This window comes from Urocampus carinirostris, chromosome 3 (assembly GCF_059441175.1).
Source record: "Urocampus carinirostris isolate Australia breed hairy pipefish chromosome 3, RoL_Ucar_1.0, whole genome shotgun sequence".
Taxonomy (NCBI): domain Eukaryota; kingdom Metazoa; phylum Chordata; class Actinopteri; order Syngnathiformes; family Syngnathidae; genus Urocampus; species Urocampus carinirostris.
The window spans coordinates 32,818,003-32,837,607 of record NC_142351.1 but is presented as its reverse complement, the minus strand read 5'-3'; the positions used below and the strand labels follow the sequence as shown (position 1 = coordinate 32,837,607).

The following is a 19,605-nucleotide window of genomic DNA, read 5'->3' as shown; positions in this document are numbered from 1 at the left end:
TTGCTGGTTCGCTCCTTCGCAAGAAAAATTATTTAATGAAAAATAAATCGGATAAAAAGATTCAACCGATGCTTTCCACACCACCGAAGAATGTTTTAGACAGCCAAAATTCAAGCCAATTGGCCTGCACCCCTTGACCTGAGATCTCGAATGCCGATTAGCCATTTTGATTCATGGCACCTTTCATACTATAACCAGACACCTGCTCTGTGCTCCCTGCATCTTGCTGAAAAGAGTGTGTCTGTCTCTGTCTCTCTCTCTATCAAACTGTTTTTATGTGTTCTCTCTCTCTCAAGTCGGCAAGTCCGCTTTAATGAAGGCCGCCAAAATAAAAAGGTGCGACACTACTTCGCAAATTGTCACTTTTTGAGAGTGGTTCTGGTCTCCATCAACCCCCAAAACTGAGAGATCTCTGTAAACTCTGATTTTGGTTCATCTATAGCACAGGTGTCGAACAGGCAAGATCAGGCCCGCTAAGGGATTGAATCCGACCCGTGAGACAACACTCAAAGAAGCGCAAGAGATAAACAAGCTGCAGGTTGAAATATGTCAACTCGATGTTGCCAGAGCCAGGTGCCTCTCACAAAAACACTGGACTTGTATTTATTTCTGTCTCTCTCTCGCTCTATTTTCCCCCCCTTTTCTCCCTCTCTGTCTCTTTCACTCTCTGTGTCTCTCTTTTTCTCTTCCTTTGTTGCTCTTTGCCTCTTTCGCTCTCTGTGTCTTTTAACCTCTTTTGCTCTGACTTCCTTTTTTCCTTTTCTCTTCACATCCTTCGCATTTTCTTTTCTCTTTTCTCTTCTTCTGTCTCTCTATTTCTCTTTGGATTTCTTTTTCCCTCTCCTTTTCTTTTCCCCCTCTCTCACGACTTTTATCTTTTGTTTCTCACGCCCTCTCCCTCTCTCTCTTTGTCCCGCCCTCTTTCTTTTTCCCTCCCTCTTTCTCTTATTTCTATATCTCTTTTTCTTTCTTTTTAATCTACTAGTCCGGCCCCCGACAGAATGTTTGTTCTATCGTGTGGCCCCCGAGTTAAAATGAGTTTGACACCCCTAAGTATAGAATGTCAACAAACATTAGAAACGGTTTAAAAGTAGTATCTTAAAACAAGCCAATAAATAGGCATACATATGTAGAGATTCACTGTGCATCCTTTCCAAGTACCTGAGCATGATGAGGGTGTGGTGGTTTTGTATTTTCCTTCTCAATGTTGACCGCCTGTAAGCTATTTTTATGGTGCGGCGATGCGCAGCGGCCCAAACGATGGGAGCCCACAGATGATGAGGAAGCCACAACCTCCCCACCGAGGCCAGACAGAAAACTGCGCTCCGAATCGCTGAGGAACACATTCGCGCTCTCCTCGAATGAATCTGGCATCTCCGCTAAGTCTGGAAGGTATAAGTCATAGGCTTTAGTTTGCAAAACTCAGAATTATTTTAACTAATGTTTGTTTAATCAAAAATGTCCTGTAAATTTGGGATTGCAAAGCTAACCTGATCAGAAAGTCAGATTTAAAACTCAAATTTAAGAATGAAATTCTTGTGACCATTCAAGATCCGTAGTTAAAGGTAACAGCAAATCTTCCAACATGCAAAATGTGAGTACTTGTTTTTTTGCATAAAAATTCTCTATATATTTAATCAGTATATTTAAATTATTTTCAGAGACAATGCATTTGAAGACAGCATGTCTTGTGTTTGTCATCCCGAGCTATATTGTATGTGTTAAACAGTTAAACAGATAATGAGTGTATTAAGCAAATAAGCAAAGTTTTGGCAATTTTTGTGGGGAATGTCTAGGTGTTGTGCACAGTAATGGCACAACAAAGAGCAAGCTGCCAAAAAGGGGCTAACTGGCAAAAAAAAAAAAAGAAAACACACACACGGAGACCACCAAGGCGGGGCTAACCGGGACCGAGCAACAATAGGCAGGTGCGGCCTCAGCGGAAAAAACGTGAGGCTGGTCGACTAAAAAACACGCAGTGAGTGGCCACGCTACCCGGGAACAAACCAGGAACATAGAAAATGGGAAAGCCCTCAACAGGCCCGAGGCTAACGTGGAGCTAGCTGGACAGAATTATCCCAACAGTGACACACCCTGCAAAAAACTAACAAAAAGCCCGAATCGCCTACCTCTAAGCAGAATTCAGTGGCATGCAATCTGTTCACTACAATCGTCCGTTTTGGAACTGGCCCCACATTTTGTCAATGATTTGGAAGTGTTGTGTTCTGTCAATTATGTCCCAGCAGCTTGTAGTCCCGAATTTACCTTGATTTGGATTATTCTTATGAATGGTTGTGTGAGGAGGTGCAGCGTCAGACCTACTTGACGGACAAGCCTGGTGCTCCCAGCATTCACAATCCCCTTGAGGTAAAAAGTGTGGAGTGTTGATCTCGTTGTCCGGGATGCCATCGAGAGTGGGGCCTGCGGCAGGGATGGCGAGGTAGCCCGCGGGAGAGAGCGAGCCTCGGCCCGAAGACGAAGATGAACGGCTGAGGGTTGTGGAGGCTGAGTCGAGCGAGTGCGGGCGAGTCTGTTCTAGAGGCCTGTGTGAACAGCGCGCCACATGGACTGACAACACACACGCATGCGTTTGCCGTCAATCACACGAGAAGGCGCTCGATCACTTGGAGATTTAATTTTTGTTTAGAATTTCAAAAATGTTTCCAGGTATTTAGGTATGACATAATTTGCATGAAAAAAAACCCTTAATTTTCACCCTATTCATTGTTATGTTGAAATTTTGCTCTGCCAATGGCAAGGCTGGTTTTCATAACCATGGCAACCTGGCCAGCTCAAAAATACAGAGGAACCTTTTTACACAAGCACTTCTTCACATGAGAATTTAGGTATAAGAGTTTTGTTTTACAATAAAAAATATTGCTCGCTGTATGAAGGACGATCCAGTTCACGAGCAGTCCCAGAGGCTACCACTAGAGACCGCCTACCGCTTGTGACTGCTCGCAGCAACTTGTCCAGTTTGCGAGTGCAAATCATTTCCGGCCAAAAAAAAACCCCCAAAAATTGTGCTGTAAAAAGTAGTAAGTAGTAGTAACTTTAATTTTAATTGTACAGTTAGTGCTTACGTATCACCAACAGTCTCTCAATCTCATATCCGTCAACCTCTGCCAATTGCTCCTCTTATTAATGATTGCTAATCCTTGATCAGTGATGTTAGACCTTACAAACACAACAGGGCACCTATTCACAGCAAGACGGACTATGTCGAATTCCACAACAATATTAGCAATCTACCGTGTTGTTGTCATCTGCTACAAGTGATCATCCAGATTTGAGCTGAATTGAGCAGGATGAAATTGGTCTTTTTCATTTTCTTTTTCCTGTATCATTTTTTATACGGCGTTAAGAGTTTACAATGACCCCCCCCCAAAAAATGCTAAAATACGGGGACAAATATAAGTTGACAGGTATGCGATCTCCGTCACTCTTCCTTTCTATTTTGGGTTTGCTTTGATGCTTTTGGTAGGTTGTCAACAGGCCAATTAGTTTAAATCATTTTTTTTATCTGGATAATGTGCAATTCAAGCTATGAGCACGATCCAGGAACATATTAAGCTCGTATGAAGAGGTACCAATGTATTCAACTTGAATGAATAAAGATGTTACCATTCACCCCAGAAATTAGGATTTTAGCAGACGCTTAAGTTTAGCACACTTAAGTAGTACTGTAATAGCTTGTGCTAACATTTGTAACAGCAAAACGGAGACTCAAACCAAACCTCAACATTTATTTCCTAAAATGTTTTGCTCAGCCTTTTGCGAGGTTTTGTGTCTTGGGGGTCACCATGGCGGTAATACAACCGTCAATGATGTCAGCTTGCCGTAGTTGTGACTGATGCTTTACAAAATAAACACAAATTTCTCAACATCATGAGTCTTTAAAAGGCAAATTTAGATGAAAGTTCATGTATTTATGCTTATTTTTTGAATAAATATTGGGTTTTTTATAATTGCACCCTTTCAACACTTGCAGGTGCTAAATAATATACTATGTCCCACAGTGTAATACACAAAATTAAAAAAAAAATCGTGTGACAAATACCTTTGCGATTCCTCCCATGTATATTCTGCAAAACAAATCCTGCCCAATTGGCAAAACCACTTGCATATTTTAGTGATTTTTTTACATGCCTCTTATATAAGATACTTTAACTGATTTCTTTAATAAACTAAAAAAAATATTCTTGTATTAAGCTAAACTGTCCACTTTGGAAGATAGTAAATAATATTGAAAATTTTGAGTATTGTTTTTCTAGTTATCACGCTATGTATTTATTCGAATGAGCAAACTTTTCTACCATCTGCTATGCCATATAAATTAGCTATTTGATTTATTCTTTTATTACTAGAGAAAACAACTAGAACATATTAAAATAAGCTAAGTTATACTTCAATGTGGGGTACGTAGTTTAAAGTGTCCTAAAAAGCTTAAAATTAATCATTTTCTCCATTAAGTATGTGTTAAAAATGCCCAACTAAAAGCCTTTATCTGTATTTTTATCTTTTATAATTAGTGTTCCAGGATGAAAATGGTGAAAGTAAGAAAAGACTGTTTCAAATAAAGTCCAAATGCCAATCCAAACCTCCCAAAAGATGAAAAAAGACAACTAAGCGCAACTAAGATAGACATATACATGCATCTTGACAGAGGCTGCAATGAAGATTTCAGCCAGAAGATGGCATCAGGAAGTAGAATAATTTGAAGTTACGGATACCACCTTTAAAATAAGCAGTTTTCAGCCACTGGCATAAGAATTATTATTATTTTTTGCTGTTCAATGTTTGCATAAGGGCAAGGTTGAGGAAGATTAAAGAGAATAACCAACAGTACCTGTTCCTAACCAAAATTAACGTAACATAAATGGAACATTTGTTGCCTTTACCTCTGCCAGGAGGGATGCCGCTAATAACATCCCGGTCACAGGTGTCAGCTTGGCTGGCTTGAATCTCCACAAATGTTTTTTGACCAAGTCCCATGAACTTTCGCTCTTGTAGTTTTAGCTCTGGAACAAATGACACAGTCGGTGTAATCAAATCTACACAATTACTATTATGTTGTCAGATTATGATCGACGGGATTAACCAGGGGTTGGAAACCCCAAATTTTGAACGAGCCAAAGTGGACGAAATAGTGCAGCAAATAAAACAAACAAATGCCTTATAAAAGCCTTATAATGAAGGCAACGCATGCTGTATATTTCCTATATTAGCCTTCTATCAAAATAACTAAGTTGTTTTAAAATACAAAGTGAGCCATCATGTTTAAATGTTTATTTTCACAGCAGCGCATTTTTTGGAGAACGCATCACTTGACTACGCAGATGAAGGGTGCAATAAGGTTAAAAGTGTAGAGCAAATAAGCCCAGCCCAAAATGACTTCCACTTTTTTTGTTTTGGGTGGCTCCCTTTGGAATGGATGGAACAATGATTCATGATTTCGTACTTTTCCCTCAGAATGGAGTGATTCCATATTTTTTTCCCTGTGCTCGGTCGATAAAAGCAGCATTTAATGACCACCACAACGTTTTTTTATTCATTTCATTTAGTGTTTCTGAATGCCAAGGAGTTGCACTTTTGAAAAACGATTATTTTTTCATGATTTCTATCGGAGTTTGTTCTACTAAAATGTCGGAGTGTGTACTTATCCAAGACTGATGATTCCATTCTTTTTGCTAGGGGTTGTATATTTCCCTCATCCATCTTTTTCAATTTGTAAACATTTTTGGAAAAGCGACAGGGAGCCGGTCAGCAGCGCTAAAGAGCCGCGTTTGGCTCCTGGGGCGCGGGTTGCCAACCCCCTGGCATGGACAAATAGAGGCAGCTGACTTGTGATCAATGTCACAGAGGTACAGATAGCCTAAGATTCACCACGACATTCCATAATATTTAGTTGATACCTCTATTGTGAGCGGCCTGATCCCATAGAATCTTCTCAAGGTCTATCGTCCAGGCTTTTTTCTGTTCCACGCTGCTGGCCTTCAGCGTGTAGGTGCCCGCGCTTTTCTGCCTGCGGAACCAGATCTCGAAGCTTAAGCCACTCACGCCAGCATCATGGGTCATCCCGATGTCACTAGTCTAGGCAGAAGCACAATATAAAGCAACATAGACTGTCTTATTATCCGATGAGACAAAAGCTTCTGAAGTAAGTTTGATACTTTCAAAGACTGCTTGTAAACATAGACTTCAATTCCACTTTCTGTCTTTTTCATCTTGCTGAAGAGAATGAGATGCTCAAAAAGGAAGATGCGGCGGAAGCATTTCTTCTTCCGAAAGAAAACGGTGAATTCATCCTGCCTGATGAGCTGACCTTGCTCTTGTAAGTTCACCTGTCAGCAAAGAAGAGAGGACGGACTGAGGCAAAATACAATCACCACATTTGCAAGTATTCCTCTGCTCTATCACGGTTTACATTCAGACATTTTTGGTGCATTCAGATAAAGTTCTTACATCACACTCCTGGATTGCATCCATAGTGAGCAGATCGTTGCCGTGACGCATCTGAAAGCGAACCAGGTCAGCAGCAGCTTGGATGTCGCACCGCTCCCTGCCGCTGTCGGCGACTTCAAGATTTTTAGCACCCACGGTGGCTTGGGTAGTGTCATGTGGCCAGTTGGAGGCAGTCAGAGCCAACATGTCCTGCAGTAGGAGGTTGTACTTGCTGATCCTCTGGATTGGTCTCAGCAAGTAAGAGGACAGATCCATCTTGTCTTCAAGCTCCTGCTGCTTCCTCTGGAAAGACAGGTGAAGGATTACAATTCAGATATTTAGTGCGGAAGCACTTGTGCTAATCACGTCAAAGTAGGCCAGGTCCAGATATCATTATAGATTTTTAAATTGTTAATTAATTTTCAACTATTTTAAGGACACCTCAAACTACACACACCACCATGAAGGAGAGTGGCAGGGGTGGCGAATGGGGAGAGGTGTGAGATTTCACTTGCGTGCTCGCGGTTTTCTTTTTTTCTAGGATGAAAATGGTGAAAGAAAAGGACCGTTTCAAATACAGTCCAAATGTGAACCCAAACCCCCATAAAAATGAAATAAGAAGAGTTTATTCTAGCCTGTTTTAGAATGTCACGTACTTGCACACTCAACTAAAGGAGCTTAACAGAGGATGCAATGATGCTTTCAGTCAGAAGATGGCGTCAGCATGTAGAATATTTTGAAGTGACGGACACCACCTTTTACGAATGTAGACATTTCACCCTAACGGCATTACCATGTTTTTTAATGTAGCTTCTTTATTCTCCACTTGCGTAGTCAAGGTAGCGCAGCGTCAATACAGCGAGCTGTGAGTGATATAAAAGCTGGTGGCAGTCGCTAGCTTTGACACAGTACATAGCATGAAATACGGTACCTAGTAGTAGCAACTAGCTTTTCGACCACAAGCGTTAACATTTACCCTACCTGATACTACCACAAGCATTAGTGACTAGCTCTGCCAGACTCACATATGCTAGTGGTAGAGGCAAGCGTCGTAACACTAGCGTCACTAGCACTGACTCTTGATTCGGCGACAAAATGATAATTATCTACAAATGAACCCAATTTGGTTGCTCGCTATCAAGTAAAATGTGTTTTTTTCCTGTGTTTTTTGACATAATACAATTTTAATGGGTGTGTGGATGGGAAAATTCTGAACAGCTGTTGCTCATTTCAATAAAAAAAATATAAAGGCTACTGCCATTTCAACATTGAACATTTGTGGGAAAAAAAATATATATACTGTGTTTTGGGGGTTAAATACCACTACTTCGACTGCCACTGCTAACATCTTATTAATAGGTTCCCCAAGATTCTTGTGGTCATGTGAGCTAAGCAGCCACACATAAATATTCAGATGATTTGGTCATGCTTGAGTGTTTTTATGCAATTCTCTTTATGTGCTCAACCCTTAAAACATGTAACAGAAACCAACTTTTAACCAATGAAAAGGGCAAAACCTCAAGTTTTGACATGAAATCACCTTAAAGATATCATGGCGATGATGCAGTATCAGTGAGTCTGACTGAGGTTTGTTCTTGCTGTAGAGTGCATAAAGGCCAAAACTGTCACCCTGTGGAAAAAAACTAATTAAAGTGACATTATAATATACATTCATAATTTGAATGTGTCTGAAAAAACACTGCAGACAAAAGATACTAAAATACCAAAACATTATTTTCATACATTTCTTAGAAAACAACGAGCCACCAGAGCAGGGTCATCATGGCAGGCCTCCAGCTCAGGCAGGAAATAGTGACAGTGGAAATCGTGAAGCTTCTGCAGGTTTCCAAAGATAATGGCCTTCTTGCCTCTGAGGTCCTGGGGGATGTCGAAGGAGTCCAGCAGAGGCATGTAGTGAGTCAAGATGTAGCCCAGAGAACGCACATACTCGCGCTCTGTAAACAACAACTCCTCCAGGATGCGCTGCAACCTTCTGGAAACAAAAACAAATAATACAATTGTAAGATAAGTAGCTGGAGTAAATTCAACATAAAAATTCTGCGATTACAGTAGCTTATATGTAGAAACTTAACGGGGTTTGAGAGATTTTAAAATGCATTTAAAAGAAGCTTTCAAAATAACGTTTTATAGGTAGCAGTCAAAAAAGAACCAATTCGAGTCAAGAAAGGACATTCACTACTTTGATAAATTCGTCAGAAAATGGGGTGGCTATATACAAACAAATCCTCGAAAATGGCCCACTTTTTTTAAAAATTGGGCTGTTTGTTTAAACATCCTCCTAAAATTTTAGGTCATTTGTGTTTGAAACAACCAAGCCATTTTTGGTGTTCAAAATAACTCAGAATGACAGACTAACCAGATCCAAGTAACAGATCAGTTGAGATTTTAACCCAGATTAAGTAAACCAAGATGGCGGCGCGCGCGAGTGCAGCGGCTTCAGACTCTCCAGGTAATCTTTTTGCTTTCAGTGTTCTTTTATCTCTCACTTTCCTTGATAAATCTTCTTTGTTCCTATATCTTCTTTTATCCTAACTGTTAAATGTGAAACTGGAGTGCCACATCCAATTTCGTTGTCAAAATATGTCCAACCCTTATTGTAACAATGACAATAAAGGTATATTCTATTCTATTGTATTCTATTTATAATTGTCTACCCAGTAGGTGTGTGTGTTTTTAGATTATATTAGGTTAAATTTATTGGTTTCCTTAGGGAAATACACTTCGACCGACTGCCCCAGGGGTAAATAACAGGCATTACGATACACAAACAGAAGAATGACAAATATATATGACAGCTTGGGACAATTAGGGTAGACTGATTAAATGGGTCAGCGGGGCTTGTTATTTAGGAGGGTGATGGCAGCAGGGATCAGGCTTTTCCCGAGGTGGGGCCACCTGAATCAAATTGTATCCGCGCTGATGATAGTAGGACGAAGCGTGGGTATCCTTTTTTTTTAAATTATTCCCAACCAGAAATACTGCCTAAGCCTTAGCCACTAAAGTAGGGTTCTGTAAATGCGCATATGAAAGTGGTGGTCTTACATAGCTCCAACATGGTGAAGAACGACTGGGCTAGGGGTATTTTGTTAGAAAACCATTTGACTGGGAATAAGTCTCACACCAAACGACTGCTTTAGGGAGAATATTTGGGTTATCAGAAGAATGTTGGCAGTGGAAAAAAGAGCCCAACAAAAATAATACCTGTTGAACTTCAATGCAAGCTTGGAGACAAAAAAGTTTTGAAAATGTTAAGTTAAGGAAACTGAATTATGCATTTGTCTGTCAAGTGCATCAATCATCCCAAGCTTCATTCACTCACAGTGCATTGTTGTTTCCCTCTTGTGGCCTTTCCAAACAAAACATCCGTTCATCACTGCCAGCGGGCAGGCTGGGGTGTTTGCAGGGATGAGTCTGGCCGTCATCCACAGAAGTCCAATTGTAGGGGCCTTCTGAGCAGAAACTTCCGTGTCGGGAAAGCTGAAACTTCTGAGCTTCTTGAAGGATGCGGCATGATGGCTGACCGTGGTGGGTGCAGGTGGACGATTGCTCTTCAGGCGGTCTGGCAGACCCCGCCTCATCTACTGATTTTATGGATAATTCTTGGGACTTGGATCGCCGGCCTCGTCCCCACAGGAACCACTGACAGCCGACAGTGTGGGACTGCGATAGAGCCGCGGCATCCCGATCACTTTTTGCTCTGCACCTCGTCTTCTCACGATGTACTTTACTTTCTGACCTATTTCGGGAAAAAACAACACATGTCAAAAAAAATCAATTAACTCACATGGGGAATGAACGTGGACCTAAATGAGAAACTCCATGCCAAACATGAGCAAGTGACTTCACACCTGTGAGATGACTTTGCTGTGAACTTTGACTCTTTCTTGCTTATTTTTTCACTTTTGCTTTCATTTTTGTAGGTATTTTTACATTCAGCTTCACTTGTGTGGCTCTTGCCCAGGAGTGGTCTTCTTTTTGCTAAATCGATGTTCTTCAACTCCTGATGCCGTGGCACTGGCGCTAACTGCATCCCCAGAGTGAAACGTGGTGTTGCCTCAGTGCAGGCTACATCCGCGTGACATCCACTATGTTGTGGTTGACTTTTGAAAACTTTGCCAGGGCTGTCCTGCATCCTCTCCTGCAGCAAGTGGCGGGCCTCCTGGCACTGCATCCATGCCGCTTTCCACAGTCTCATCCCCCTCGGGTTCCTCAGGGCACTGGCCTGTGCCCTCACTTCTTGAAATCTTTCCTTGCTAAACTGAACCAACTTTTCGTGGAAGTGTTGAAGGACATGGTCTTCATTAAAGGGGAAAACACGGAGATCGGAGGTCGGCACAGAAATAAGTGCTCTGCGGATATCATGATGGTCGCCGCATGGTTCGGGGTCTGTGCCTTGTTGGGTTTGTTTGATGGGGATTGTCACTAAACTGCAGTCCTGGCTTCTAAGGGTTCTGGATTTATTCTGGTTCAGATAGTCAATACATTCAACAGCCAGGGACAAAGCCTGTAGAGAAAGAAGAAATATTTGGTTGTGTGTCACCAGTAGCAAATGGTAGACAGCGCGTGGGGAGGGGGAGTGGCTTATATGGGAACACCAAAATCAATTAGGCAAATGTGAGAACTGAATTTAGGGTAAAAGAGTGCTATATTTTGGTCTTTCTATTTTTGCAGTAGACCATGCATGGAGAAAAAAACACGTCTTGGACATTACCAAGAAATAGAAAAAAATCTTTGAGTCCTTTGAAGAAAATTAAAAAAATGGATTTGGAGTGTTTGCAAGTGCTTAAGATTGCACAAGCCAAGAAACATGAAGGCTTCACCGCTTCCACAAGTTGGTGTACACATTTTCTCCTAGTCCTCATGGGGTACCGCACAGTCTTATCCGAGCTGTGCATTCCCTGTATGCTTAGTGTCAGATTTTGGTCCGCTTTGCCGGCAGTAAGTCAGCTTTTATTTCCAGTGGCAGTGGGACTCTGCCACAGCCGCCCTTTGTCACAGATTCTGTTCATAACTTTTATGGACAGAATTTCTAGGCATAGGCTTGGTGGGGAAAGGGTCCAGTTTGGGGGCCTCAGCATTGCATCTCTGCTTTTTGCAGATGATGTGGTGCTGTTGGCTTCCTCAAGCTGTCACTGGAGCGATTTGCAGCCGAGTGTTAAGTGGCCGGAATGAAGATCAGCGCCTCCAAGTACGAGACCATGGTACTTAGCTGGAAAAGTGTGACATGCACCTTCTAGGTTGGAGATGAGATCCTACCCTAAGTGGAGAAGTTCAAGTATCTTGTCCATGAGTGAGGGTAGCAATAAGCGTCACTAACACTACGATTAACAGCTAGCATTGCTGACACTGACGCAGTCAATTTATGTCTGCTCTTCTTTTGGCTTTTTGCTTTTAGTTGTCTTAAAAACCACTGGAGAGCAGATCCTGCCTGCACTACTAGAATGGCAGTCACAGAGTGGAGTTGTAGTTGGTTTTGCAAACACCTGTTGACCAAGTGCCGGAGTAACTCCAAGCATTCCTCTACTAAGTGTAGGGTAAGTTTTATTGATTTTTGTTCCTCTCTGTAGATCCACTTTTCAGTGTTTGCATTTCTGTTTGTTTTTTTGGGACTCGAGACATGCCTTTTTTGCTGTTGTTGCTTTTTGTGACCTCACTTTGATTTTGGACTTGTTTTACAGTCAAGTAAAATACAAACTACGGGGGTCTGCAAACCCCTAGAGTCAGAAAAAAAAGTGGTGGCAGATGCAAATTTGTGGCAAACTGATTATTGTCTTGAAATGAAACCCAGTAGATTCCTTAATATCAGCAAAAATAATTATTTGTGTGTTCTGTATTTAAAGCATATAATTTTATATCCAAATAGCAAAATATTAAATGGCAGCAGCCTTATTCAAGAAATTCAAGATATATATATATATATTTTTTTTTCCAATCATCTATTTTCTTTTAAGGGAAAAATACTCAGCATTCATATAATGCAAATACAATTGTAAAATATATATCCAAAGAGTTAAAATGCTACTCACTTGCTCACAAAAATCATCCACATTGACCATGATCTGCAGCTCCCGGGCACTTTCGTCCGCTCTACACAAGAATTTGTCCAGGTCAGACTTCAATGTGCGAATGTGACTACTGAATGCCTCAGTCTCTGGGCAAGATCTCTCAGCCTTCTGATGGTTCTCTGCATCTTGCGCTAATGACATGGCATGGTGCCTACGATCCTAGAAAAAAGGTGCAATACTGTTTGTTCCTAAATCACAAAGAACCATGGACTCATATACTTCTTAAACGGCTCCTGTGGTTATCAGATTTAAGTACAGTGTTTATTTGTTTAACACATTTATGTTGAGAGGCTTGGCAACCCTAAAGGTCAGACTTACAATGAGGCTAATGACCATCGGAAGACTTACATTGGCTTCTAAAAGAAAAGCAGTATAGTTGTTGAGGATTTGCTTCAATTGATCACAGGAGTCATCCGTGGATTCAGCCTCGTGCAGATGGCGCTCTCCTTCGACATAACACCACTGTAGCAACTGTACAAAGAGAATGCCAAATAACATAGTCCAATAAACCGATGTTGAACATTTAATTTTGGTAACGTTAACATTTTAAAAGTGGCGAACATACTTGTTGGAAATGTTCCTCGATCTCTCTGGCTTGAAGCAGATACCCCAAACGTTCAAGAGAAATGTTGGAACTTTTTACAAGGATATGGACTTGCTCTTCCACTTGGTTATACAGGCTGCTCAGCGAGTCCACAGCATTACTGCGTGTATGACAAAATCAGTCTTGTTTAGTTAATACCTGATGATGAAATTGAGATAGGAAGGGCATAAAAATAATAATTTAAAAACACTGTGACGACCTGAGAACCTCAGAGTGAGGATATCGAAGGTCACTTTCCTTCCTCAGTCTCACAAGGATGGCCCCGCCTTCCCTTTGTAGGCTGACTAATCGCCTGTCCTCCAGCACATCTCGCATTAGAGTCTTCTGGTCGTTAATACATTGATTGACACTCTGGATAACCGAGCACAATAACAGTTTGACTGACACCACATCATGAGACAACATTATTGACAATTTCAATAGCTGACCACTGACCACCGTTGTGATTCAATACCCAGGCAAAAGTTTCAGAAAATGTTTTACCAATTAACTGTCATAATAGCTTCCGATGTTCTACCAGGCACTCTGAAGTGCTTAAGAAGTTTGTTTAAAGGTTTTAAAATAATTGTTTTAAAATTGTGGTAAGGATTAACTTATTGGTAAGGTCACAGACAATTGAGTACCTGTTCAGAATTCGTCTTTTGAGGGGCTTTTAAAGTACTGATTGCCTTCAGCAGCAGACTGGATGCGTCGAGAAGATCCAGTGCAAATGGGAAGAGTTTCTAGAGACGACAGACTGCGTCACGTTACATAAGTCACTAAAAATTACAATGACTTAGCACCTTCTCACCTGATGAAGCTCCATCCAGTCAGCGTGATCGTAAGGCAGTGTTCCTTCCAGACGGAAAGTTCGTTGACTCTCCTCCACTAGTTTTGTCAAGGCTTTCATAGATGTCACCACTTCTGTCTACAGGATCCCAAAAGTAACAAAAGCTAGTTACATTTTACTGTAAATTAGCCAATTGGCCGTTAAAAGATCTTACCAACTTGGTAAAAGTGCAATAACACCTAAAAATATGTGCTTCTTTACCCAGTCCATTATGTATTGGATTGTTTTTTAGCCCATGCACCAATGTAAAGCTTTGTGTAAATCTTCATTCCAAATCAAGAATTGCCCACTTTGCGAGGAAATACCTCCCTCGTTCTTTTCTGTTTTGGTCCCGTTGGTAGGACCAGCTATCAGGTAGGCAGCAGCAAGATCTAAAGGGTTTTGTGTTTTTTTTCAAATTCAATGTTGAGCAACCAAGAGTAACAATACCTTACTATGTGAGTGTACTAACCTGTATTGTGGGACAACTCCTTGGTCGGATGCTGCTTTGTTTCTCCACTAAAAACACCACACTTGTAACTGCCTGAGGTGATTGCTCCTGTAAACAGTAATAATTGAACTATAAAAACTAAACAGAAAAAAAGTTCACTGATTCAATGATTTCACAATGTACTTTTTAGTCAATAATTGTATATTAATTTACTTTCAAATGAAACACATTCTGTAAGTTGTTCATTGTAACCTAATGATAAAATATTTTCACAACAGAATTATTGTGACCAACTATTTTCACATTGTTACATATTTCCAGAATTGAGAAGCAAGTCATCAATAAAAAAGGGCTTCTTGTGACCAGCATAAATCTGGTAAAAATTTTAGTCATTTTTTTGGATAATGAGGGATGGTTTCTTTTTGGTAGTTTGCTCAAAGCAATTTTCCCCATTATGTGATGCGGCGCAGCATACTTCTTGCCACTTAGCATTTCCCCTTTCACAAAATGTTTTTGAACAATACGGAACCAGAAACTGATTTGATGGGGTCAATGCAGGTTTTTGTTTTTGTTTTGTCACTAAAATGAGGATGTATCCATTACTTGCAGAGTAATGGAAAATGTACAATCATACCATGTAACAAGTGTTTCCGAATCGACTTTGGGACGAGGTCAATATGTTGTGGTATTCAATATCATTTGAAATTTAGAAAGCGCTTGAAGTTATTTTTTAGCAATAATGTCACTAACTGAGACTATCTGTTCCTCCAAAGGAACACACATCCAATTCTTCATTTGCTTAAATTTAAAGAGTTTAGTTTCAGATGTCTGAGTTGTTCTTACCTGCAGATTCATCAAGGCCTTGTACAGCTTTGGAAAAGGATTTGATTTCCGAGCATCAAAAATTAGGGTCATGCCAGCTTCTTTGATTTCTTTCCTTTCAATATAAAACCAACAATACACAAACACAGAAATCACAATGTAGATACATCCCAGCCTATTACTTATTATTAACTTTTGCAATTATTAGCCAGGTTGTAGTAAGATGTCAAGAAAAGGTTGCTACATAAAAATACAATATGTGACTATTGAAAAATCAGCCATTTATCATACATACATACTTCTGGTGATTTTTGTTTTTTTTTCAGACAATTCTGCTTGGGCTCACCTGATAATAGAGTTGAAGTAAAGCAACATCTCTAAAAGTTCCTGGTTAGTCACATTAGTGCACCATCCTTGGTGGTCTCCATAAAGTTCGGTGATTGCTCTACCTGTCCTGTCTCTGCCACCTGTTGGAGTCAATAAAACGAATTTCCACAATAGACTACGTTACGTGTACTTATTTGTTTGTGTGTGTGTGTGTGTTTTTTTTAAACATCAGGTTACTGTCTCTTTCAGAGGAAGAACTACAGAAGACTGGTATTATAACCCACCTGTGAGCGCTGCTAGCCCTTGATAAAGAAGGTGAGCTCTGGAGACAGGAGATCTAAGAGGAAGGTAATCATGCCCATAACAGTTATGCGTGGAGGATGGCCGAGGTGTCCTTTGAATTTTTTTAGCTGAAATTAAACAATCAGGTAAAAACCTTTATTTGTCTAAAACAGGTATTTAATATATATGCATAATTAATCATGTGTAGTCTACCTTGACCGGCCATTGTCACTTTGTCACTCTTGGGAGAAACTAATTGGAAAGCTGTGCTTTTTTTACACTTGACCACATGAAGTTGAGGCACATCTCCACCGGAGTCATTATTTTGGCCGCTCCTGACATTTACTCCATCAACGAGAATCAATTGGCACTTCTCTGAGGTATCCACTACTGCTGTGGAAAGGGAAGAAGATCTTCCATCCGATTCCTGTTTGTTTTTTGGTGGTGAAACAGATGTGGATACAGTTTGGCTCAGCTCAGTGGGTGTATCAAATGGTCCTTTGCACAGTTTGGGATGTTGGGAACAGCTATACGACACGTCTGTGCACTTGGAGATCACACATAGCTTTGGATCTTGAGGAGTGCTTTCAAAACCACCTTTGCTTGTTCCACTCATATTTATAAAAGATTTGCCATGATGTTCCTGAAAAGGAACAGTGGTCCTATGAGGTAGGATTTCTGTGCTTCTGTCATGTTGTCTGGTGTAGTCAAATAGATCAAAGTTTGTATCTCCTGGTTTCCAACATGGGACAGTGTTTTTCTCTCCTAATTCTTCACAGATAGTGCCACTCTGTTTGGAAAAGTTTTGATTTTGTGTCCCACATTTAAATAAAATCTTTTGGTCATTGAGTTTAGGTGCACCCTTAAAATTCTCTACTGGCCTTCTGCCATTGCAACGTGAAACTTTTTCATCCTCATGCATGACACCCCAAATCCTAACTCTGGCTTTCTCTTGAACCGAGACAGGATATTTAAGGGCAGCCCTGTAGGATTCTCTATGGAGACATTTCAACTCCTGAGTTTGGGAAGCTAATTTTTCTTCTCTTCTCGTTGTGCAGCGGGTATACGGTTCCTCTGAGAACTGGATTGTACCCGCACACTGAAAAGTTTCAGAGGTAACAGGGTGAGGTTGGTCGGGTTGGGGATGCTCAAGAGAAGCTGAAGGGTCCGCTGTCATGTCTCCATGTTGCCACAGAGCATAATCTTTTCTACTATAACTCTTTGATTGTGTTTCTCCAGGTAAATGAATGAGTGAATGTTCTTTACGTGGCTTTGGTTGATTTTGGGTTTGGATGCACGACTCAATTTGTGATTTTGGTTGAAATTCCACCTGTGATGTCTGGGCCTTTGTTGCTGATGGAGTGCACCCAAAAAGCATTGTTGCCTGTACAATATCTATATAGTCATCGTCAAGGCCCATCTGATCTGAAAAATTGCTGCATTTCTTTTTATTTTCAACCTCACACAGGTCTTCAATTTTGCACAAATCTGCATGGTCTTTTACATCTGTTGTTGCCTCAACCCCTGTGCCGTTAAAACGACTGTCCCATGTATTAGGGGACACCCAGCCAACAGGTTTTGTCTCTGTCTCTGTGCCTTTGTCTTTGACTATAACGGGTGCGGGTGGAGTGCTTGTATCCACAAGGCAAAGGGAAACCGCAATACCGTGCTTTGCTGGACATATCCTGGTCTCAAGAGAGAAAGCAGGGGGATGTGAACAAGATGGTAAGAAAGAGGTTTGTTGGGACACGCAATACTGCTTGGTGAAGGTTTCCTTTGAAAGAGAAGTCCCGAAAGAACTTCTTGAGGTTGAATTATTGGGCTGTTTAGCATGAGGCGCAGGAGGAGGTGATGGAACATTACGATGAGGAGAAGAAGCCATGCTACTCTGCGGACCTTGCAGCCAATCCACTAAGTCCAGCAGGGATTCTGGTTCACAACTAACTAAATCTCATACTACTGAAGCTTAAGGCACATTAAACTGTACAACTGATTATTTTCAAAGACCCGCCTTTTCTAGGAAACCAGATGATTGATTCACAGATAGAAGACAAGTTGGGGTTACTTGATCCACGCTCATGATGGATGACTATAGGAGCAACAGCAGTTCTAAATGAACAGGGAGAGAAACAATAAATTATTAGTAATTAGTAAACTAAGCTCTATTTAAAGCCAGACAAAATGTCCAATATTAGATTGTGCATTACACAAAAAGCTTAAGAATGTAAGAATTATTATTTTCCACTGACAATACTTTATACGCATAAAAACAACACTGCAAGAACTACATCAAATAAAGTGCCTATAAAACTAGCAGTAATGCTTGGTTTTGACGGACATGTTATATTTTACTTATCCCATACAATGGCGATCAAACATATGTTAAACTAGTAAACTACTGAAGAAAACCAATTAAACAAAACATGCAAACATTCAGTAAACAGGAAGGAAAATGTTAGTCAACCTCTTTATAGGGGGTCTGGTTAGGTGTCTTATTCCCATTTTCTGTGTTGCCTAATAAAAATAGCTTGAGGACCAATAAATGTAAGGTAAAGGTTAAGTTTACATTTTATGACATTTAATATTCTTTGATATCATTGGAAACCTGGCACATAAGTGTTGTCTACATATTATTGGACATATGTTCCATGTTGGAGCACAGCACCTGGATGGTAAGCGCTTCCGCAGCACAGTTCTGAGGTCATGGGTTAAAATCCAGTTACCAGCCTTCCTGTGTGGAGTATGCATGTTCTCCGCGTGCTTGCGTGGATTTTTCTCTGGGCACTCTGGTTTCCTCCCACATTCCAAAAACATGTATGTCAAGTTGATTTGCAAGTCCAAATTGTTCCTAGGTGTGTATGAGCGAGTGAGTTGTCTGTCTCTCTGTGTGCCCTGCGACTGACTAGCAACTAGTTCAGGGTGTCCCCTGCCCACTGCCCGAAGACAGCTAGAATGCACTACAGCACCCTCCGCGACCCTAGTGAGGATAAGCGGTGCAGATAATGGATGGATGGATGTTCATTGTTGTCTGCCATTCTTGGCCCACATCAATTCCTTTAGCAAACGTACACTCTCAACGACAATATATATAGCGTGGTACATAAAAGGATTCTTGGCAAGTTACATTCTTCATGCTTTTGTAAAATATCACAAGTTGTAGAAACTGGTTTATAAGTTCAAACATTTTCAGATTCAGATTCAGATTCAGATTCAGATCTACTTTATTGTCATTCTAGTACACGTGTATACAGAACGAAATGTCGATGCATCTGACCCCCACAGTTTCCTTGAATGTACAGATATAAATAATGTTGTATTGTATTTTGGCTACGTATAGTATTTTACCATAGTGCCGATAGTGCAAGAAGAGTAGCTAACCAAATGTGCAAAATGGGCAGTCAGGTTAACAAGTCAGGTACACAGTAACATTAACACTGTAACAATAACGCTGTAATTACAATAGTGCAGAGAGCAATGTGCAAGGAGTGGCAAGCTATAAAAAAAAACTGCCAGTAGTGCAAAAAGTCAGATTAGCAGCCGTTTAGATTTAAGTTAACTATATGTTAGATTGACCATTTAACAGTCTAATGGCCAGGGGGACTAGACTATTGCGGAGCCTGGTGGTCCTGCACCGCACACTGCAGTACCTCTTCCCAGAGGCTAGCAGAGTGAACAGTCCATGATGGGGGTGAGAGGGGTCCCCGGTAATGTTTTTAGCATGGGATAGGCAGTGCTTCTGGCCAATGTCCTGAATGGAGGCAAGTGTAGTCCCGATTATTTT

At 40.8% G+C, this 19,605-nt stretch overlaps 1 protein-coding gene across 5 annotated transcripts in view; it reads right to left on the bottom strand.

Moving 5' to 3' along the window:
- Nucleotides 1-19,605, bottom strand: part of LOC148369487 (uncharacterized) — a 47,893-nt gene that overhangs the window by 4,563 nt on the left and 23,725 nt on the right. For 4 of the 5 annotated variants that reach the window (XR_015850018.1, XR_015850016.1, XR_015850017.1 and 1 more), the window contains 21 exons: nucleotides 16,038-17,933; nucleotides 15,827-15,952; nucleotides 15,562-15,682; nucleotides 15,237-15,330; nucleotides 14,415-14,501; nucleotides 13,925-14,041; nucleotides 13,758-13,856; nucleotides 13,334-13,485; nucleotides 13,096-13,234; nucleotides 12,879-13,001; nucleotides 12,492-12,689; nucleotides 10,314-10,969; nucleotides 9,785-10,201; nucleotides 8,188-8,437; nucleotides 7,985-8,074; nucleotides 6,466-6,747; nucleotides 6,174-6,344; nucleotides 5,916-6,093; nucleotides 4,902-5,021; nucleotides 2,323-2,568; nucleotides 1,162-1,385 (listed from right to left, as the gene is read on the bottom strand). Coding sequence is in view for 1 of the 5 variants with exons in the window: in XM_088331511.1 (XP_088187637.1) it covers nucleotides 1,162-1,385; nucleotides 2,323-2,568; nucleotides 4,902-5,021; nucleotides 5,916-6,093; nucleotides 6,174-6,344; nucleotides 6,466-6,747; nucleotides 7,985-8,074; nucleotides 8,188-8,437; nucleotides 9,785-10,201; nucleotides 10,314-10,969; nucleotides 12,492-12,689; nucleotides 12,879-13,001; nucleotides 13,096-13,234; nucleotides 13,334-13,485; nucleotides 13,758-13,856; nucleotides 13,925-14,041; nucleotides 14,415-14,501; nucleotides 15,237-15,330; nucleotides 15,562-15,682; nucleotides 15,827-15,952; nucleotides 16,038-17,706 (5,559 nt within the window). In the remaining 4 variants the exon portion in view is untranslated. Of the gene's footprint in view, nucleotides 1-1,161; nucleotides 1,386-2,322; nucleotides 2,569-4,901; nucleotides 5,022-5,915; nucleotides 6,094-6,173; nucleotides 6,345-6,465; nucleotides 6,748-7,984; nucleotides 8,075-8,187; nucleotides 8,438-9,784; nucleotides 10,202-10,313; nucleotides 10,970-12,491; nucleotides 12,690-12,878; nucleotides 13,002-13,095; nucleotides 13,235-13,333; nucleotides 13,486-13,757; nucleotides 13,857-13,924; nucleotides 14,042-14,414; nucleotides 14,502-15,236; nucleotides 15,331-15,561; nucleotides 15,683-15,826; nucleotides 15,953-16,037; nucleotides 17,934-19,605 lie in introns of those variants that run through there. The other variant, XR_015850019.1, reaches the window with a different exon arrangement.